The following is a 22898-nucleotide window of genomic DNA, read 5'->3' as shown; positions in this document are numbered from 1 at the left end:
CCCGATTGCTGCATGACAAAATCTTTTTTTTTCTATATGCATACATGTCGAGATTGAGATGGTCAATTCGAGAATTTTTAACATCAAAAAATATTTTCTAATAAAAGCTTTTTTCCATACATGATAGGAAGATTTATCCCCCTCTCTTAAAAAAAAAAAAAAAAAACAAAGAAGAGGTCTAAATGAGGCACAGGGTTGTTTTTGATGCGAGGGTAGCAATATGGGGGTGTATGTAACAGTGAGTGTGAGAAGACGCGTGCGGAGGGTGGTATATTATATAGGGCATACGACGCTCCCTATGAAACCAATACCGATCAACTCTCTCTCTCTCTCTCTCATCCCCAACCGAAAAGCCTTCTCCCCTCTCTCTCCTCTCTCCTCTCTCTCTCTCAATTCACCACTCTTCTCACCAACATTCATTCATAAGGACGGTCTTCAAAACCCATCCCAAATCTCCTCTCTCTCCATTCCTTCCTCTCTCTCCTCTTCTCTCTCTGAGCTTCCTCTCTCTAGAGCTCCCTCTCGTTACTATCAGATGAAGAACACAGAGCAGTACTTTTTTAATCCAGTCTCCGTTGAAAATACCCCTAGTTAAACTTCTCTCTTTTGTAAAAGCTCTCTGGAAACACTTCTCCCTCCCTTCCCCGCCTCTCTCTCTCTCTCTCGAGTTTGAGAGTAGAATCTCACCTTTTTGAGGATTAGGGCTAAAACTAGACTTGGGTTTTCTGCATTGAAATGGAAGGAGGCTCGGGGCATTACAACCCACGCACTGTCGAAGAAGTATTTAAGGATTTCAGAGGTCGTCGAGCTGGAATGATCAAAGCTTTAACCACTGGTATTCCAATGCCTTCTAATTTTTTGTTCCCGTTTCTGTATATTTCATATTTACTGTTCTTTTTCCTTTGTTTTAATTTGTTCTTCATGCTTCCCTCGTTACGAATTGTTGTTTATTTATTATTTGTACAGATGTTGAAAAGTTTTATCAGCAATGTGATCCAGGTAAGCTTGAATCATTTTTTTTTCATTCCTTGTTAATGGGTGTTTTTGGGTTGTTCAATTTTATTGCTTTTGTATATTGTGACTTCTTTTTGCATCATTCTTTAACTATTTTAGTTGGGTTTTCATGAATTTTTATTTCAGCCAACATGCTTATTCTTTTGTTTTTTTTTGTTTTTCCTTTCTGTTTTCATTATTGTTACTTCTCCTTTTATTATTTGCAGTATTTGTCTTCCTTATAAATCGTATCTGGGGTTCTCATTTTTGTAGTAACCAGCATACTAATTTTGCCCTTTCTTATTTCCTAGATTTATCTCCCCATGGATTAATGAGAAAGCTTGATACTTAAAGCTAAGTCAACCAACAATTTTTGACTTTTCAGTCCCGCCTTTTTGATTCTCATGTTTTGACTCTTTATATTTCTTTCTTTTGTTCGCATTGCTGTATTTTTTTTTTCCTTTCTGATTTTTGCGAAACGAATATATGGGTCTCTATTAATAATATGCATTCTCAGTTGCAAACAGTTGTGTGCTATCGCTTGTGACTTATACAGTATGTTATTTATCAGAAGGAAGGGAATTTTTTTTTTGCTTATATGAAAAGGGAAAAAGGGAGTTATTAGGCTTGGTCTAGTTGGCTATTTTATTTTTTGGGTGTTTTCTATCATTTCATATGATGGTGACTGGGTTCTCAAGAGTTTAAACGGAACTTTTTTCTTATTTTCTGTGTATCTTCTTCACCAACAATATTCTGTCTCTGACCCTGGAATCTTGGGCATTGTTAGTGTGTTTAATCAAGTGACCAACTGATATATAACTTGGACAATTTGTTGCTTTCTGTTACATGACCTAAGTTTCTTTCTCAAAGTAATTTTTGGGTGAAAAAGGAGAAGATTGGAAGGGGTATTCTCTTTATGCAATGTGAAATTTTCATTGGCCTTTAAAAAACAAGTGCGTGGTTTGTTTTTGGGGAAAAACACCCACATGTAAATAAAATATCTTTCATTGGACTAAAGCCTAAATGACAATTTTTGTCTACTTATAAGGTGCCCAACTTGTTTTGTGGTCCATTGGCCTAATGAATCACAAAAGATCCGTAAATTAGGCAAAGGAAGGCCTGCTGTATGAAAAATATATTTTCAAATATGCGCACACGATATGAGAGGGAGGCTGGTGGGAATGGACTGGATCACTATTTTATAGAATTCCCTTGCACCTTGGTTGAAATCTTTATTTGGAAATGAGCAGCTTGCAAAATATCGGTGGTTGTCTCACAGATTTTTGCTATTGAAATGAAGGGGTTCCCATGTGAGATGTCAGTTATCCAACCACTGATATTTCATGGGCCTCTTTCTTAATATTAAATAATCCTTGGAATATTGAGTTACAGAGACCTTAATATTTCACTGGCGTCTCTTTTTTTTTCTTTATCAAAAACAAAATACTAATTTGGAAGATAACGGTTTGTTGAAAACACACTCCTTTCAAGAAATAAGAATAAACAGCCTGTGGAATATTAGGTTTTTGTAACCCAATTTTCTAGTAAGCTTTTCAAAAGAGTTTGGGCCCATGAAATAGCGGTGGTTGGGCCACCACTGTTTCACTATCTGCCGTTATCCCTTTATATGAAGATTCCAGCCACCAGGATTTTGGGGGGGTCCGGGGGATAATAGAATTCACCATGTATGATGCATTTAAATAATTTCACTTGTATGTTAATGATAAAATGTTCCTGTATTTCCCTTAGACCCAACCTATTCCTTGTTTTTAACCCCGTTTTCTCTGTGTGTATCCTTGGTGAACTTTTTGACGCGCAATTTCTTATTTTTTATTATTTTTGTCTTTTGAGTTTTTTGTTAAGGTCTGTTTTTCTCATGTGATGGCCGTAGCTGGTAGGCCATATTTTTAAGAAAACGGAGAATTTGAAATTCTTTCTGTACATGTTATTTTTCCATTAGAAATGAGTTATGGACTGGTCTTGACCATTTGTCTAGGTCTTCATAACGATAGATAGTTCCATTGATATGGCTTTTGAGACTATTTTGGATGTGGTGACACAGAAAAAGAAAATCTGTGTTTGTATGGATTGCCTAATGAGTCGTGGGAGGTTAATCTGCCTGCTGAGGAGGTGCCACCTGAGCTACCTGAACCTGCACTTGGGATAAATTTTGCTAGGGATGGGATGCAAGAAAAGGATTGGTTATCTCTTGTTGCTGTTCATAGCGATGCATGGTTACTTGCTGTGGCATTCTACTTTGGTGCACGCTTTGGGTTTGACAAAAATGATAGGTAACATGTGAACTTCAAAGTAATGATTTTTCTGTGAGGGTTCTGTTTATTTGTTTAATGCTAATTCACTTATGTGCAATTAGTCGTACAATTACATACTATTTTATGCAATAAAGTCGACTTTTCTTTGAAAAAGAAGAAGAATATGCTAATTATATTATGTGCTCTAGATTATTTATCTGAAGATCTTCTCTTGTTTATTGATAATTTTTTGGGGAACTTTAGTTTTCTACTTTACAGAATGTAGCAGTTTTCACTTAACTTGGTGTTTCAATTACACAGTAGAAATTAAATGTCTCTTTTATTTTACATTTTTTATGATTCATTATTATGCAATTGTTCCATTTAACTACTTGAAGCTATTGCCTCAGCTCATGACCATCCTTGGCCTATGTTTTTTGCTATGTTTAATTCTCTTTCTTTGATGTATTTGGTTATGCTGGCATATGTTCTATATGTATTACAAAAGAATATTGGTGTGAGATACTTTAAACTATTCCGACTGATAATGTACGGCCAGTGTCATAATTTCTGTTGGCTGTTACAAATAGAGAGAGTCTCTCCTTTTATTTTTTTGTCAAGCATTAAATCTAACCTTGATTTTTGAAAATACAAGTCATGAATACATACAATTTTCATCATCAAGTTGGATAATTGGCAATGGTATAATTACAAATTAATTTTTTGCTTTTTGGCTTGTAATGACCATCCATTTAGCATTTAACCTTAAGGTTTATTGCATTACGTATTTGTGGTTCCTTCTTTGGCTATGGATTTGGGTTATGGAAGTCTTCTCTACTTCTTAATGTATGGATATATTATTGGCATATTTTTCCTTTTAAAGCATATGCATTTGGTCTAGGCCTTTGGGGCAACTTGATTATTATTGTACACATCCGACTAAGATTTATTTAATAGAAAATTTCAAATGAAGATTTTATAAAAAATGATAATTAAGAAAAAATCCCTGAGATTTTATCTGTGAATAATGGATACATACTATATAACTTTGAAACTTTTTAATATCTGTGGCTGTTATGGGCATGGTGAATCTTAATTTATTACCTGCATCATTGATAGAATCATACTTTTTAATTCGAGTACAAACATGCCAAAGCCTTGATCACGTTGGCTTCCACCCCATGAGGATCTAGCAACTTTATACGATCTAGCAATGTTTAAATTTCACCTTGCTTGCAGCTCTTTGGGTAACCAGGTAAAGCAAAGGGCGGTGGAATCTTTATTATTCATGTGGGCTCTCCTTCCATGGTCTAATCAGGCTTCATGAGATAACTTGATTCTTATGAAGCTAATTCTGGATCCCTCCTTGCTTGCCTCTCATGAAATTCAAGTGATTTTGGCACAGATTTACTCAACGCTTCCAATTTCATTGCTTTGGGCCTCCACCTTGCTACTTCACCTGTTTGCTAGAGGAGGCCTTCAAAATTATCAACTGGTAAGCTCCCACTAGAGGAATGGAGATGAATCAGAGTGTTCCAAATAAACATATCAGATTTGAGCCCAAGCTTCAAAGTTTGGGTATGGAATTGCTTAGCCATTGAAATTGACGATAGCCTTGAAAAAGCTTTGAGCAAGAATGGGGAGGGCGGGAGGGAGTTGGAGCTTCTAAGCTAGAAGCCTAAACTTCCTTCAAAAAGATATCAGCTGAAAACCCATAAGTCTTGGGCCAAAAACCAGACATCCAACCGTCCTCAAGCGCCTTCAAAACTCAACAACAATGACCTCTTTGATGAACAAAAGTTTGACGAATTCAACCTCCCAAAACTATGGCCTCTCTGACGAGCAAAAGGATGATGATGCAGGGTTCAAGGGCCTTGCAGGTATTGGTAGCAAAAAGGAGAGAGAAAGATCTATTGGGATAGAGAGAAAGTCAGGGGATGCTAGATAAAGTGATGATAGGGAAAAACGAAGTCAAGAGGAGAGAGAAAGTCATTGGTGGGGTAGAGAGAGAGAGAGAGAGAGAGAGAGAGAGAGAGAGAGCGAGAGAGAGAGAGAGAGAGAGAGAGAGAGAGAGAGATGGGGTATACATAGAGAAGGGGTAGAGAGAAAGACTGAAGGCGGAGAGAGAGAGAAAGGGAGGTGGGACGAGAGAAGGGGTGAAGAGGAGAGCAATTGCTTGCCCGATAGAGGGATTATTTTCTTTGCTTAAAATGCTTGAAACGACCCCCACCCCAACAAACACCGGAAAAAAGAAAGAAAAGGGGTCTCATGGAGGATCTTGGAGCAAGGAAAAGTTAAATTACTTTCCTGAATGAGGAACCCAGGATACCATGACTCAAGGAATCTGGTGAATACCAAATGGAAGAAAATATCATAATTCACAGATTTGGGATATTCACGGGAGGTATCCTCCTATCAGAAGGGCCCTGAGGGACTTGTCTTGAGTTTCATGTGATGACTTACTTATATTAATGAAATGTATATTAACTGCAAAAAAACAAGGTTTAGTGGATGTAGATTTGGTTGACAGGGCTGATGGTGAGCAAATTAAAGTGTGCTTCACTCCTTTGTTTCTCACTGAGGGAAAAAAAGCACTTAAAGTTTTTCACCGTGTATCTTAACCTAGATTATATCTCATGGTGCATCAATGTTTGCCCTTTAGCTATTCTCTGCATTTGATACTGCGACAATCCTTTGTTGTTGTATTTCTATGCTATTAGATTGCTCATCAGAAATATAGAACATGTCAAATGGATGACTTCATATCATCCCCATCCTGTTCAATCATCATCAACTTTTCTAGAAAAGAAGATAACGAAAGGAATATCTATTGATTTACTATCCTTTCAAATGATGAATTGTGTTGCTTGAAGATGTTGGGTGCACAATTTGCTTATAAATTTACTGACTACCTTGGGCTGCTGTCCTGATTGTTTTTTATCGTGACATATTGAGATTTGTAAGACTCTTAGCAAGTCTTTTGTAGGATGATGGTTCTCAAAGTTCCTTTACCCTTTTGGTAAATTTCAATGTTTTAGAAAAGGGAGGTGGCTGCCCCATTAACTAGGTTCCCTGACTGAAGGCCATTTGGGGTGTGTGTGTGAGCAAGCCGTGTGCATGCGGATACATGTGTGTGTTTTTTTTTTGGGTTGGGGGGAGGGGCTGATCATCATACTCCCAGCCACTTTCTTACTTGCAAATCACCTTGAAGCAGTACTCGCTTCTCCCATGTAGCTTGCAAAATCATCATATTCCTTCCCCCTTGTGTCTTGTGACACATCATCATACTCCCAGCCACATTCTAGCTTGCAAATCATGTCAAAGCACTGCTCCTCTTCTTCTTCTTCACCAGGCACCCAGGTGCCTGCCTAGGCGGGTACCTAGAGCCCTCTCTGCCCTTAGTACCCACCTGGCCCTAGGTGATGTGCCCAGGGCCTTTGGCTACCTTGGCGCCTGTGTGACTTATTTTTTGAAACATTGATAAAATCAGATTCACCGGTTTGCATATAAGTCTACTTTTTAAGAGTTTCATTTCCAAGGCCTTGTAACTATGCTTTTGGCTGAGATGACAAGATGCTTGTCATCAGCATTACAATATTGTCAACATTGCTTAGAAGCACTCCATACCCTGTTTGATCTTTTTATGTTTCTTCGTTTACTGAGAAGCATACACTCTATATGATCTCTTAAAGAAGATTGGAGTTATATTTCGATATAAAGTTATCTGATTGATGCATGCATTGGAAAGCAGTGAGATGAGTTATATTGCTTCATTCCATAAACGATGTGTACATGCGAGTCCATAGCCATTTTTTGAATATAGATAAATAATTTGTTGAGTTTTCAAACCATGTTTAGTGGATGGATGATGGAGAAAGTCAAGGTGACAAGCTTTTATAGACCTCTTCATGAGGTGGCAAGCTTGTATAAACCTCGTTGTGCAAGTCTCGTCACATCTATTGTTAGGATATTGAGCTGGCACGTCCATATTTCACCTTGAGTGGGCAGTTGTTGTACAAGAGCAGCTTGGGATCATTTTCTTCTGGTTTTAAGTATGGTAGTTATTTTTATCATTTAAGTATGGTTTCTTGGTACAAGTTTGTGAGCTTTTGATAGTAGACACGAAGGATTAATGATATGGGAAAAGTCTGTGATCTTTTCAAAAGAAGTGATTGGCTGGAGCCTGGATGTAGAACCAAAGAATTTATCCATTCTTTTTTCAGTTATGATGTTTCTGGTATTTGTCTTGGTGCTATCAAAGGCCATTACATTTTCGAAGCAATTGGAATAACCCAAGAAATGATAATATTCAGTCTAAAGCTATGGATATTTTTGGTGTTTTTGATGTTTGTATAGCTTAATGGTGTTTAAAGATTAAACATGATCAAAATTTATCATGTAAGATATCCTAAATTTGGACAATAAATTTACATCCCGGGTCAAACTCACATTTTCATCAGCTACCAAAAGAAAAGCTCAAATTTATGTGCCTAGGTCTCCATAATTACTTCTTAATTGGATTTATTTTTTAATAGAGATGACTGTATTGAATTAATATAATAAAAGTAATGTGTTACATAGACATTGTGCAGTATACTGTACACTGGGAGTAATGTGTTACATAGACATTGTGCAGTATACTGTACACTGGTAATAGTATGGGGAATTGCGACCCCAAAACTAAAAGAAGCTGCTTAATCTGACAAAATTACTGAGCCATCAGGGAAGAAAAAAAAACTTGCAGTTGACGTCTTTTCTCATGGAAGTTTGAGCACAAAAGTTGTATTGTGAGCCCCATGTTTGGCCAAGCCATCGTTGTGCTATTAATTTGACATTGAGCAGGGCAGCAATTAGCACAAATATCTCTCAAAAATCTGATCTGGTCGCCATTGGCATATAGAGACCCCGTTAGCCCAGTTAATCGTGTTTTAAGAATTTTTCAATGACTAATGATTTATCCCAGCTATAATCGAATCAAGTCTCTGCAGCAAGAGGGAGGGCTTCAGTCGTTGATGAGGTAGGGGTGCCAATGGTTCCCAAGAAAGATAGGATCCTAGATCCCTGGCTATCGCTTGAAGTTCCTCTGAATCCAGCCCTCCCTGGTTTCCCAGTGAGCAGCCATCTGATCGAAGCCCAGGAACCCTAGGTTCCATAAATTGAATCTGTTTCCCATACATGTGATTGACACCTCTTGTTACCTGTTGTTTCAGCCTTTCAGGAATGCCATTATTAAATCGCTTCCATTTGTATTATTCTCATATCCCTCAAAATTTGAGTTGGCTACACTAGCATGGATGGTTTATTACTGTATTCTCGCAAAGGGAAGATCCAATGGTTGATATTGATGTTTTCAAAAGCATACACAGGCTTGAGGCTTTTATTTTGAATTGCAAGTTTTGTACCTCGAAGAGTTAGAATATAAGATTTTGGCAAAAAATTAAGCGATTCTTAACCAAAACAGGAATGGGGAAAATGGAGAAAATAATAAGAGAAGAAAGGAAGTTAAGAAAGGAACTGGTCTACGAAGGGTGAGGATCTTAATCTTTCCCTTAACCTGTTGCAAGCCTGGGTAAAGGAGATGGGGGTTGTGTTAGGTAAGCGGCCAATGCAAAACTTTGTAAAAACTTACATGAATCTTGAATCCATGTTTGGCTAACCAGCATTCGTGTAGGCAACCCCAAATAGTTGGGAAAAGGCTCTGATGACAATGATGATGATGATGATGATGAAGGAAGTTAATGTAGTAAGTAAAAAAAATTATAGACACATAAACGATAAGAAAGATACACATTAATAAAGTAAATAAGATAGTTATTTTGAAAAATTTTGGAAAGTTGGATTGATGCATTATGTGTTTATAAATCTCGAATACCTTGAAATATAGTACTTGAGATAGTGTCATCATGCACATTTGTCAGGCATTAAGCAATGGCAATTTGTTACTAATTGGTAAAATGACGGAGTAGTATATAACGTTCAATGATGTATCTTTAGAAAAGCATTTGTGAGACCATTTCCTAATTTTTACTCTAGACAGTCCTTGATCCTTAGGTCCACTGCCACCACCACTACTAAGTACAGACTATGGGTTTTCTGACCCAATTGAGGGAAGCTATTGCCTAATTTTTGTTGAGGCCATATTTACTTATTTGTTGTGTGACCAATTGATGGAGGGAAAATTTATTCTTATTTTTTATTTTTATTCAATTTTAAAAGATGTATATTATAATTTTAGTTTGAAGGTTTATTTCTATGTTTTTTAGTTTTTTAGGGTTTCTAGGGTCTTTATTTTCTTATTTACTTCATGAGTACTATTCACAATTAATGTTTATGGGTACTATTTACAGGGGTAAAACTGTTGTTGCAAATTTTCAGTTAAGTTGGGATATATGGGTCAATACATTATTTGTTTGGACATTTTTGTACTTGAAACATTAAATTATAAGATATAAGAGGTGTATGGGGCCTTGAGAGGGTAAAGTCCGCACGATTTTTAGAAATTGAAAGGGAGAGAAAAGCTTGGGCTTTTGCAACCCGAGCTTGGGTGTGGAAAAGAAGCCTTAGGTTTCTTTGAATTATGCTTATGTTTATCTTTGTTTTTTGCTGATTTTACTATTCCCCCAATTTTCTCACATCAAATTGGTATCAGAACCTGTGATCTACACGGAAGAGGGGAAGCTACAGTAGGGTCTGGGGTTTGCTGGTTTTGGCAAAAGTTTTACCAAAACAACCTAGATCTTGCTGATTTCAATAGCTCTTTGTTGATTATTTACCTAGGTCTCGTGATTTCGGTGAACCCATGGCAGCGAGAAGGGGCCGTAGAAGGGTGATTTTCGTAGATCCACTCAATGATCCCGTAGATGACAGAGTTGAGGAACTTGAGAGGCAAGTACAACAGCTGACGCAACAGTTCACGAGCCTTAATAATAGGTAAGACGATGATTTTTCAGGCCAAGAGGATCTCGAGTACAAACCTTTTCACTTTTACGCTCCTTGTGTGGAGTCGAGTGATGAGGATAGCGACTAAAGATCTAGATGTGGGGTGCATCACTCTAGGGTTTTCGATTTGAGGGATGAGATTCTTGATTTTGACACAAATTGCATAATAAATTAGTAAGTTGTAGAATGGGATTCACCACCAATCTTCAATGAATACTCCAATGAACCACAAGATCTCTTAAAAGATCGGATTTATGATAAACAAAAAAAATTCGTGGATGAATCAATCTTTGATGAAGAAAAAAATGAAGATTTTAAGAATATCAAAGAGGTAAAACGTTTAGGAGATTTAGGGCATTGGAATCAGAGTAGTGCAATGGAAGGATGGTTGATTCAGAATCTGCAAATTCTGGCACTAATTTGAGAGAGTAATGAAATAAATGAGAAGAAATCCTTTAAAGACCAGTAAATTGAGTTTGGAGTATCTTATATGATTTTCAATGGGAGTTCAAGAATAGCCAAATTTGATAAATTTGTATCAATTCCTTAATATACACATCAAGATCCATTTCTTGAGGAATTATTTTTACCACGAATAATCATTTAGCGAACAAAGAAAAAGATGGTTGAAGAAGGTGGTTTTGATGCTGAATTCATTTAGCACACTTTAAAATTCGATGACAAGTTTTTCTCCAACTAAGGGAGAATGATGGAGGGCAAAATGATTATTTTTTTTTATTTTTATTCAATTTTAAAGGATATATATTATAATTTAGTTTGAAGGATTATTTCTAAGGGTTTTTAGTTTTTTAGGGATTCTAGAGTTTTTATTTCTTTATTTACTTTATAAGTACTACTCACAATTACTGTCATGGGTACTGTTCACAGGGGTAAACTGTCATTACAAATTTTTAGTTAAATTAGGAAATATGGGTCAATATATTATTTGTTTGGACACTTTTTGTACTTGGGATATTAAATTATAATATATAAGAGGTGTGTGGGGCCTTGAGAGAGTAAATTCCACATAATTTTTAGAAATTGAAAGAGAGAAAATCTTAGGCTTTTGCAACCCTAGTTTGGGTGTGGAGAAGAAACCTAGGTTTATTTGAATTATGCTTGTGTTTACCTTTGTTTCTTTCTGATTTTATTGTTCCCCCAAATTTTCCTACATCACCCATTATCTTCTACTATTAATACCTTCAAATACGCACAGGCATTAGGACACTTTAGGCAAGGGGTTTTGCAAGTTGGTGCTTCATCAAGTAAAAGCCCCATTCCACAATTTGTCGACGATGGTCACTTGATATATTTTTTGTTTTTAAGGTAATTTTGTGGATGCTTCAGCGAGGGGTCTTTTCCCCTTGCCACTCTTTAGATTCTACCTAAATGATACAATTATAAAGGAAAAAAATAAGAAATGAAAGGAGAGGGTTTTCATTGATGAATGAAATGAGGTAACAAATGGACCTCTATACTTTTGAAAGGTACCACTGGATGAGGCGTAATAGTTTCTTATTTCTCCTCTCTCCTAAATTCCTGAATCTTCTCAAATTTAGGTCTTGGGATATTTTGAGGGACCTTCCTTGGATAGGTATACTCCTTGGAAAAGGCGTCGAGCCCTTCATTTTATGCCAGCAACCCTACTAAGAAGCCTCAAATATTAGGACAGTTCAACAGGGAATTGAAAAATTATTATTAATTACATGGTTGGTCAATATCATGAGTATTGCTGAAGTATTAGAAGTTACATTTAGGGACTTGGAGATGGGCTTTGATAATTAATTTTGGTAATTATTTCGTATAAATTTGGAGGATTAGGGAGTTATTTCTTTAAGAGCCATGGAGTGGACCAGTTATCAATAATCAGAACTGGTTCATACCTCAGGTTGCCAAGGGAATCAAAGTTCTCAAATCCCATGTCTTGCCACTTGTGATTGCATGCTTAGGGTGGGTTCATGGGGAATGGATGGTTGCCTCATCATGAATCTTAGAAATATCTTGGCCAGTGGGAGTTGTTTCTGTCTGGAGTGCTTGCATACATACCAAGTGCACACGGTATCAATCACCATGATGTTAAATGTAGCTTGTTAGCATTGTTATGTTGGATTCTGGAGCCAAGTATTGATCAAGAATACTTTGATTCAGTGCACAAACTGTGGTGGTTTTAAGGCACACTGGTCTATTGTTTTGGAGAACAAAGTCTTTAGTATTCGCTCTTTTTTTTTTAATCCAACAATTTCTTAGTATTGTGAGAAGTTATTTGGACGTTATAATCATTTTATTTGATTTCCGAGATGGACAAATTTATTTGAGGTAGCGTCTTTTATCAGATTTGTGTTAAAATTCTACTCGAAAGAGATTTGTTCCAAAAACTTAACAAAATAGGTTTGGGTTAAAACACTAAAACTTAAACCATGTTGGTTTCAGATTGTGTGTGCTGTTTGCCATAACCCAAAAAGATATAGGACATCGTGTCTATGAATTAGATGCATGTTAAGCTTCATCCACCTTGGTATTAGGTGCACTTGTTTCCCTTAATTTAGAAGGCATCCTCTTCTGCACGGTACCAATGAATGGAATGAATACCTTCTTGAACAGTATTGAGAGTACAAACTGCCACAACTGTAAACTATAGTCTTGATCAAATGTCTTTTTTGAAATGTGTCCTGATTCTTGATCAAATATCTAATATCTAATGTCTTGATCAAATATCTAAAGTCAGAAATCCTAATGTCTTATTGTTTTTTGTGACAATTAAAATTTTCATGCATTTATTTTCGGATCTCCACAAGGGGCTGGTTGCTAATCTCTCAAGCGGTTGTGGGTTGTGACATTGCTAAAACCGTTATTTTTGGATCTCCACAAGGGGCTGGTTGCTAATCTCTCAAGCAGTTGTGGGTTGTGACATTGCTAAAACCTTGATTTTCTTGAATGGATATCCATTTTTTATTTTTACCATACTTAGCATAAAATTGCACTATGTTTTTCACTTGTGATGCGTATACAGTAATATTTAGATGGGGTTAAAGTGAGGCATTAGGTTGTAGAACAATAGATCCTCGAGTACCATTATAAGTGTAGTCCATAAATGTAATTTCCACCCAACAAATAACATTTCAAAATTGGGAAAGGAGGCTACAATTTTCTAAAGATAATACAAAAAAGAGAAAAAAGAAACAAAAAGGGAAGCATAGAAAAAGAAACATTTTGATAGCTTTGTAGTTGCTGAAAATGAATGCCAGATTTGGGATGTGAGGTATATGGCATTGTTTTCTTTTTGAAATGAAAAAGAATTAGGGATGCTTGTGGGAAAAGAGAATACTTGTACATGATAAGTTCCAGTATTGGGAGTTTGCATGATGAGTATAAGAAATAGCCACCATAGGAAACTAGGGGTGTTGCAAAAACTTGGATTACTGAGTAGGGGTGGCAATAGGTCGGGTCGGGTCGGGTCTAGGTCCGGTCTGACGTGACGTTATTGGACACGGACCCAACTTGACCCATTGGACCCAACCCAAAATAATATATATATATATATATATATATATATATATATAAACGTGTTTAACATTTTTTGTATAAGTTTGTTTAAGTACTATGTTAAATATTATGTTGAATGTATACATGTATTAATTAAATATTATAACTAAAAATATATAGTTATATTTATTTCAAAGGTGCGGTTTCTATAAGGTTGCAACCTTAAACAATCCAATTAAGGCGCACCCTAAAATTTTATCATAACATTTAATTTTGTTGTAAAAAATTCTTAGTATTAACTTAAAATCTATTTCATACTTAATTAGAAAATTTTAAATTAAAAAACTAGTTAAAATTAAGTAGATCTATAAATACATGAAAATCTTGAAAATGGACGGTCTAGATAATGTGTTGCAAGATGCACTATTTCCAGGACTCGAAAACCTTTTTTTTTTCATATTCATACATTTCGATGTCGAGATGATCGGTTAGAGTGTTTTTTCAACATTAAAACAATATTTTCGATAGATTTTTGAGGTGCATTTGTGATTCTACATTTCCCTTATTTAAATATCATATATTAAATATTAACACTATTCGGGTCGGGTTGACATGGGCCCGGACCCTGACCCGAATAGTGTTTGGGTCCAAGATTTGTACCCAGACCTGACTTGTCGAATCCAATTATTGGACCCATACCTGGATCCGGGTCAGGTCCGAGTCCATTGCCACCCCTTTTGAGATTGAATCAAGCACCATTTACTGCGAATAAAAGCGATCACCATTTACCTGAAACTTTAGAAAACATGACAATGACATATCAAGTAAAGGAGAGCCCTTCTGTAGAGAATCATTGTATAAATCGTGTGTTTATGTTTTGGGTAAATGTAAATCGTGTGTTTATGAAATCGAGAATCCTTATCATGTAACCTATAAATAATTGAAGTCCCTTATGGGTATGGTTACAACTTAAATATGCCTGTGTAGCTCTTTAAGATGAATATTCCTTATTGGGCAATTGTACTTTGGTTAGGTCAAGAATTAACGCTTTCTGTCTCCCGCGAGATGATATTTGAGGTATAGAGAAACGGGCCCAAAGCCTCTGGGGCATTCTCGACATTAGTTGCAGTTGACTTCCGACTGGCAAGAACCTATTTATCCACCCCTCGGCAAACTCCGCTTCCACTGACATGCCACCTTTTCCCATCTTCCCCTTCCCTTGGTTGACACGCGGCACCCCACCATCTGCGGAACTCAACACCCGTTTGCCTCCTAGCCCCGTTTGTCTCACCACGAGTACAACATATGCACTCCACCTTGTCATGTCTTCTCTTCCAAGCCATCCAAGCAGTGTGACCCCATCCAGTTGCGGCCCCCACCCCACGGTAAGTCATCTGAGGCTCATCCACCGTTGATTCCTGTGCCTCCTCTCTTGGGATTGATGCTATCTGTCGACTTCGTCGACCGCCCATCTGCTGTTTTCGTGGCCCCACCTGCCACCCTTCCCTTTACCCCTTACCTGGCCACCACCCACATGTGTCCTCCAAGAAGCTAGCTCTTGCCCCTTCTTGTCAGGCAACTATTCGCCCATGTCGTTCTCCTTGGGTGCTTGAAGCCTCTACCCCTAGAGTGACCCCTTTTGCCTCGAGGATACCCCCCTGTCCCTCCTCTGATCCTCCCTTGGGAGCTAGAGGCACTTACCCCAATCCCCCCCCTCCCTTCCGCCCCCACCCCTCCCCTCATGAGCCCCTTGGATGTTCTTTCCAAGTCGCGACCCAAAGCAGTGTCTTCTTCACAAATCTTGAGCAACCTGCATCCTGCGTCATGCCTAGCTCTCCTCATCCTCACCATGCGGCAAGAATGCCTTTGCATCGTCTCTTGCTCACTGCGCTTTGTCGGGCCATCCCCTCTGATACCCATCCATTTGCGCTCAGTATCTCCTCTTGCCCTCCATCTGGCTCCCAGCAGTCTTAGTGCGACCTCCACATTTGTCAATCGCTTGGAGTTGCGAGTCCCCCTCTCCCTACCCCTCCCCCCCTGACCAAGTACTCCCCCTAATCCCAGGCCGTCTTAACCCGTTTTCCCCCTCCCCCCCTCCTTCTACACCTTCCCCCACCTCTCTCCCATCCCGCCCATCACCGTGGGTGCCTTGCTTTCCATCCATCTCCTCTCCCCTCTCTCAATCTGCATCACCTTGGTCTGCGGATTCAAACTTTATCAACGCCCTGGACCTGGCCCAAGGCGATGCCTGTCAGGTTATGCTTGTGATGGGGTTCAAATTCAACGTCCTTGAGGAGGGCCTCCAAGAGTTGCTCTCTGTGAACCCTCTTCCTCAGCTCAAGGTTTCAAGGAAGGGCAGCCAAGAACTCGCAAATTTGGCTATCAGCATCGACTTTGGCAATCCAGCTGAGCCTGGCAAGTCGTCTCTTCCCCCTTCCCTGGCCTTTGGGGAAAACTCTGCTAAGATGATCAAATAGACGTGCTCCACCCCCTCCCAATCTGTTATCATGTTAATTTTATCATGGAATGTGCGCAGCCTCGAAAGTGCCTCAAAGTGTTCAGCCATTTGAGATGTCACGTCCCTCCATTCCCCAGCCCTTCTCGCTCTTTTAGAAACTAAACTCCCAATGCCATCCTTATCTCAAGTTAGGCTGGTTTGGGGTCATAGGCCTTGCCAATGGGTAGCACTACCTGCCAATGGGTCATCAGGGGGCATTTTGATCATCTGGAACCCATCTTTATTCACCTTAATCCAATCCCACATTGGTTCCCTCTCAACCTCAGTTGTGATCCAATGGAAGTTTTCGTCAATCTATGGCCCTCAGATGGATACCCTCAAAGAACAATTGTGGGATGAACTCGAAGTAGTGGCTGCCCTCTCCCCTCCCGTTTGGTGCTTGGAGGGTGACTTTAATGTCACCAGGTTCTCTTTTGAAAGAAATTCAAAGGCAAGAGTAACTGCGGCCATGACAAGATTCTCAAATTTCATTACTCGCAAGTCGCAGTCAGCTTATTGACATCCCGTTGCACGGAGCCCAATATACATGGTCAAACCATGGTTCCATCCCAACTCTATCCTAGCTAGACCGCTTTCTGCTCAGTCCCGAATGGGATGCTTTACTTCTTGGCTCCTTTGCTTTGGTTCTCCTGAGCCAACCTCGGATCATTGCCCAATTATCCTAGACACCAAGCCGCCACCAGAGTTCCCAAACCATTCAGATTCGAGCTAGCCTGGCTCGAGGAAGCCGAACTCATTCAACGTTTCGTGGAACTCATTCTCCCCTCTGGTCTTCAGGATCCAACTCAATAGAAAGCTCCAACTCAAAGTCTCTACCAAAGAGTGGAGGAAAAGCTCACCTGGCTGTTTTAGATCGTGCAAAGCATCTTCCTTGGAGGCCATACAACATTGGGACCAACTCGAGGAATCGAGGATCCTTTCACAAGCCAAGAGACGTGAGAGGTCAAACCTCAAACTAAAGTATTTCTCCATCCTCAAAAAGGAGGAAATTTACTGGTATCAAGGGTCACACATCAAATGGCTCAAATTCGGTGACCTCAACACTGCCTTCTTCCACAAGATTGCGAACTGTAGACAGAGGGACAATACAATTACCCACATCAAAGCCAAAGACAACATCTCAAAGAACCCTGATGAGGTCCAAAATGCAATCGCCAACTATTTTCAGAATCTTTTCACAGCCCCTCTTGGGCCCAGACCTTCTTTGGGTAATCTTTCATTACTCTTTCTCTCCCCTGAGAAGGCAATCTGGCTGGAACAACCTTTTTCGGAAGAGGAAATCCTCAAGGCCATTCATGAGTTGGGCCAAGATAAAGCCCCTGTGGCCCAGACGGTTTCCCAGCCACCATTTTCAGCACATTTTGGAGTCCTTGCATTTTTCAAAGAGTTCCATGCTAGGGGTATTGTTCATAAAGCCCTTAATGCCACCTTCATAACCCTTATCCCCAAGATAGAAGGGCCTGAGGAACTCAAGGATTTTCAATCAATTAGCCTCCTTAACAGTTCTTAATAAGATTCTGGCCAAATTGGCCAAAATATTGGCCTACCGCTTAAGAGAAGTCCTCGGCCTAGTCATCTCACCCCGACAGGGCTCGTTCGTGAAAGACCGTCAGATTCTCGATGGTGCCCTAGTGGCCCATGAGTGCATTCATTCCAAGCACCTCGCCATGTCCTTGGGTCTCATTGTGAAACTCGACTAGGCTAAAGTCTATGATCACGTGGACTGGGGGATTCTTGATGAAACACTTCTCCGGATGGGTTTTGGACTGAAGTGGAGGACTTGGATAAAGGGATGCATCTCGAGCCCCCATTTTTCAGTGTTAATCTATGGCTCACCTAGGGGTTTCTTCTCCTCCTTCGCCAGGGTGACACTCTCTCCCCCTTCCTATTTGCTATTTTTGTGGAAGTGTGCAATCGATCCATTTCTTGGCTCTATAGCATCGGCCACTGCCATGGCTTTAAGTGCAAGTCCAATGGTCTTTCTATCGCGCACCTTCAATATGCCGAGGACATGTTGGTGAGTGGGCTACATGCGTCAAGACCAACTTGGGAAAGTAAAAACTGATCAGGATAGCCCTTATTCCTAGCATCACCCAAGCCTTGGCCGATAGTTGGGTTTGCTCTACCGAGACCCTCACCTCTTTATAGCTCGGGCTACCCTTGTGCATATGCAAACCGAAGCCCAATGCCTGGGCGCACATTATCGATAAATTTGAGCGTAAGCTCGCATCATGGAAGGGTCGCTTTCTCTCTGCGGCTGGTAGAACAACTCTCATCAAGGCAACCCCTTCATGCATTCCAATCTTTCAAATGTCCCTTTTTAGAATGCCAGCTTCAGTCATCAATAGTGTCTTAACCATCTCTTTGGGAAGGAGACAGTGACAAACGTAGATTTCATCTCTTGTCATGGGAAAAAGTGTGCTCTCGTCATTACCAAGGAGGTCTTGGAATCCATAATCTCAAGCTTGCCAACACTGCACTCTTGGGCAAATGGTGGTGGCGCTATGCCACCCATTCAAACTGCCTTTTGGCAGCTGGTCTTCCAGCTTAAGTATCTGTCACTTTCTTCTTGGCTGCCTCCAACCAGGGGACCTACATCAGGGCTTTGGTATATGGTCCACGTTTCAAAGCATCGTCAAGATTTTCATTCTGAATACTCGCGTGCTAGATCATGAAGGTCTGCAAACTAAATTCTTGTGCGACATGTGGCTGGGTTCCTCTCCCCTGATGAATCTCGTCCCATCCTTATTTTGGCTTACCCTCCACAGGCAGCTGCTTTCGTGGCTGAGGTTTTTCAAATCCTTGGACAAAGGCGAGTGTGGCCTTCAACCTTCAGGGGGCCTCCCTCGGATTCCGAAATTCAGGAATTCCTCGACCTTTCAGCTCTCCTAGACTCTGACTTTCATGCCCAGTCGGGGTCGTGATAGGCTCATATGGTGGTGCCCTTCTCTCTTCGGGGTTCTTCTCGGCTGCCTTTGTCTATCTCAAGCTCACTCAACCTCCCACCTTCCCCTTAAATCTTCAGCCATGGCATGGTTTCCCCTAGTGCCCCAAACTTTCAGTTTTTTAACTGGTTGGCCCTTCACCAAAGAGCACTCACAGTCGATCATGTTCAGAGAAGAGGCCTCCCTATGCCTAACCGGTGTACGATGTGTTTTGAGGCGGAGAAACCAATGCCCACCTCTTCATTCATTGCCCCCTAGCCGCGTCTCTTTGGGGTTGTCTGCACAACCTCTTCAACTGGCAGTGGGTGACACCCCAATCTATCCCTCTCCCTTTCACCCCTCTTCAACTCTATCCCTGGCCGAAGGGCTGGCATTCTCCTCCGGAAAGCCTCCATATTTGCACTGCTTTGGACTGTATGGATCTAGCGCAACAACCGGATGTTCCAAGGCCAAATCAAGCCCACCGATGTGCTTTTTGACAATATCAAGTCCCTGGTCTCCTTTTGGGTAGGCAACCACAAAAACTTCAAAGGGATTCATTTGTCGGCCTGCGAACGCATTTGGCAGCCTATTTTTCACCTCTCGCAACCTAGGGTCTCGTGATCCTCTTGCTGAACACCTCCTAGCACGGGGACGATAAAGCTCAATTTCGATGGGTGCTCTTTAGGACCGTCAGGCATTGGCGGTCTCTTTCGAAATAATGAGGGCCAGATCTTGGGGTTCCTTCTCCAAATCCATCGGCCATTGCGATGCTTAATCGGTTGAAGCGCTCGCCCTCCTTGAAGGCATTTGACAATTTACTCTATATTGGTCACTACCTCTTCTACCCGACGGAGACTCATTCAATGTCATTCGTTGGGCCTCATCCACTGCTACATACCTGTGGACCCTTGTGCATATTTTCGAAGAAATTGTCCACCTCTGCTTAGGAATCTCAAATCTCTTATAATCATGTGTGGCGCAAGAGTCCTTTGGTTCCGCGGGTGATGCCTTTCCTTCCATCAGTGCTGCTTCCTCTAATGCCTGAAGAGAGTAGTTCCCTTGCAGATTCGTTGGCCAAAGAGGGACCCTTGATCCCCTTGACGGAGTAGTATGGGGTAGTCTAAGGCTTTCTTATGTTCTTTTGCTTGGGTTCTGGCCAAGGGACCGTTTCCTGATTGTATAATCTCCCTTCTCAGGGAACACCTCTTGTAACATCTGTAATTCTTAGTAATACAATGCTAACATTCTCAAAAAAAGGATAATAATTAAAAAAGAAAAAAAAACAGGAGAGCTGGTTTGTGTGCGCATCTGCTTCCCCACATGTGGATGCATACATTGGTTCCTTGGTGTGCAAAGGGATTGACTAGCAATGCTGCCGGGGAGGTGATGAGCTTCTATTTACCCTTGTTATTTTGGTCTCTAGGGAGATTTGTTGACTCAGCCATTTCTGTTGTGTATTTGATCAAGGATCTATGTGAATCATTTCCTTTGGCCACTTGCTATTGAATGCGTCCTGCTCATTGTTCTCAAGATATATGATTTAACTAGAGGGTTATATGTAATGGTTTGGTACTTACTTTATTTGTGGAAATTTTCAATAGCCATATTTAATAGCTTGGCTATTAATCCAAGTTTGATGCATTGGATATAGGTCAGAAGTTAATCAAATGGCAAAGAAGCTTGCCAATGCTGTTTATTTGTGGACCACTTTTAGTGTACCAACATTCACCTCACTGTTTTTTTTTTTTTTCCGACCTTTCTCAATATTTAGTTGTAAAGTAAATGCAGGAGATATATGAGTTCCATTTTGTAACTTCATTGTTTTCTTTTCATTTGGCCTCCCTGCTTGCTTTGTTTTTCTTACTACTATTTTTATGAACAGAAAGATTTGAAACAGTATGCTTCTCTACCTCTTGTTAAACTTTTTCTACTTTTTGCAGTAGGATTGAGCAGTGGAATAAGTTCTACTAAAATTTTGATCCCTAGGTTTAGCAGCTATGAGTTTGTCACCTCGATCTCCATACTCTTTTACTATTGTTGGTATTTGCCCCTTCTTCTCCTCTAATACACACAGGCTATTTCCAAGAGCTCGAGCTTTCCTCTGATTTATTGTTTAATTGTTCATCATATGAAAGCTTCGATCTAGCAGGCAATTCTGATACTGCAGATTGCGCAAGGATTATGAGGCCACGGGATCTTATAACCTTGATTGAGTGTTCCTCAAGTATTTAATTTCATTTACATTATGACTATTTTTTTTTCCAATAGCATTAATGAACTCAAGATTGTGGATCAGGGAAAGTGTTTTTACACATTCTGCTTGGATAAACTTCTAGGCTATATAGCCAGAGTACATATATCTGTTCTTCGGCCTAGGTGGGATTTTTATTGCTTTTTGTTTATCTTTAGTAATAATGATAGCTTGTGGGGGATAACAGCTATTTCTTCTTCTTTTCTTTTTTTTTTGAGCAAGACTCTTTTTTGTTTTGACGAAGTTTGAGTGAGTCCTTTTGAACTCACATTTGTTTCTATGGTTGGATATATTGGATTTTGTAGGAAGAAGCTGTTCAACATGATGAATGATCTCCCCACCATCTTCGAGGTTGTTACAGGGGCTGCCAAGAAGCAAGCTAGAGAGAAGTCATCAAACACTAACAACAGTGGCAGCAAGAGCAAGTCCAGCGTGAAGGGGGTGAAACTCTCAACTCTTATTAATATTTGAATTCCTTTTTCTTTCTATGTGTTTCTCCCTCATGTGCATGAAGCTGGTTGGTGATCCCCATTTCTTCTTTTGATTTTTTGTTTTTTAATGGCATGGGCCCTATTAAAGGATACGTGCCCCATCATACAAATCTCATTATCCATGCGACTTGAGAGGAAAAAATTAAAAAATAATTCCAAGACTTCCAGTTTTAACACTTTTTGGTATTTATGCAGACAATGCAATTGTCACTGATTTGTTATATGAATCGTGCTAAATTTCACATTGGACAGTGTTACTCTCTCATGCTCTCTTCTCTCTCAAACTTTCAGCAACCCCGGCCATCTGAATCTCAAACAAAGGTCTTGAAGGCGGCGCCCCCAAGGGATGAAGAGGAAAGTGGAGATGAGGAGGAAGAAGAGGATGAGCATGGCGACACACTGTGCGGGGCTTGCGGAGAGAACTACGCATCAGATGAGTTTTGGATATGCTGTGATGTTTGTGAGAAGTGGTTCCATGGCAAGTGCGTCAAGATAACCCCTGCACGGGCAGAACACATCAAGCAGTACAAGTGCCCCAATTGCAGCAACAAGAGGGCTCGAGCCTAAGTAGAAAATGGGGGTAGCGTAAGGAGGAGAGGTGTGGAAAACCAATTCAAAACCTCTTGTTTTTGGAAAGGCAATCAGGCTATCTATGAACAAATGGTGATCAGTTGGTTTGAGCTAGGACTTCTAATTTTGAGACTTATGGTTGATCCACATTCATCTAAATTGTTGGTTTTTTCTTCTTTTTTTTGGTTCTTTTTGTTTCCTTAGTTTTCGCCTTTTGTTATTAACAATGGAAATTGGCAGGTTTGCCTACCCCTTTTCCATGGTTTATGGTTTTCTTTTTTAGCAGTTCAGTTTATACTGGTTCCCTTAGCTTTAACTGGAGAAATACCCTTTAACTGTGGTCCCAAAATATTTGCACGAAATCATGAAAGTACATGGTGATCGAAAGACCATGATAGACAGTCTGTAGGGGCATCACTTCCCGATGAAACGATGGAAGGTTAGACCCTGGAGAGGGAGCTATAAAGCATACTT

General features: G+C 39.9%; 1 protein-coding gene across 1 annotated transcript; it reads left to right on the top strand.

Annotated features, from left to right (window-relative positions):
* The first annotated feature begins 551 nt into the window (after positions 1–551).
* Positions 552–22709, top strand: AL6 (alfin-like 6). Its single transcript, XM_006836880.4, has 5 exons — positions 552–835; positions 967–999; positions 3056–3284; positions 21669–21804; positions 22146–22709. The coding sequence occupies exons 1-5, from the start codon at positions 736–738 to the stop codon at positions 22419–22421; spliced, it is 774 nt and encodes a 257-aa protein (XP_006836943.1). The 5' UTR covers positions 552–735; the 3' UTR covers positions 22422–22709.
* The last annotated feature ends 189 nt before the right edge of the window (positions 22710–22898 follow it).

This window comes from Amborella trichopoda, chromosome 11 (genome assembly GCF_054954075.1).
Source record: "Amborella trichopoda isolate Santa Cruz 75 chromosome 11, AtrichopodaSantaCruz75HAP2 v2.0, whole genome shotgun sequence".
Lineage (NCBI taxonomy): Eukaryota > Viridiplantae > Streptophyta > Magnoliopsida > Amborellales > Amborellaceae > Amborella > Amborella trichopoda.
The sequence above is the reverse complement of the archived record's forward strand: the minus strand, read 5'-3'. Positions and strand labels throughout refer to the sequence as shown.

Bases quoted from the DNA above. Each gene is read 5' to 3' on its own strand.
- AL6 (XM_006836880.4), top strand. From the start codon at position 736: ATGGAAGGAGGCTCGGGGCATTACAACCCACGCACTGTCGAAGAAGTA. The intron at 1,000-3,055 runs GTAAGCTTGAAT...GTGGTGACACAG, and splicing joins TTATCAGCAATGTGATCCAG to AAAAAGAAAATCTGTGTTTG. The intron at 21,805-22,145 runs GTGAAACTCTCA...TCAAACTTTCAG, and splicing joins GCAAGTCCAGCGTGAAGGGG to CAACCCCGGCCATCTGAATC.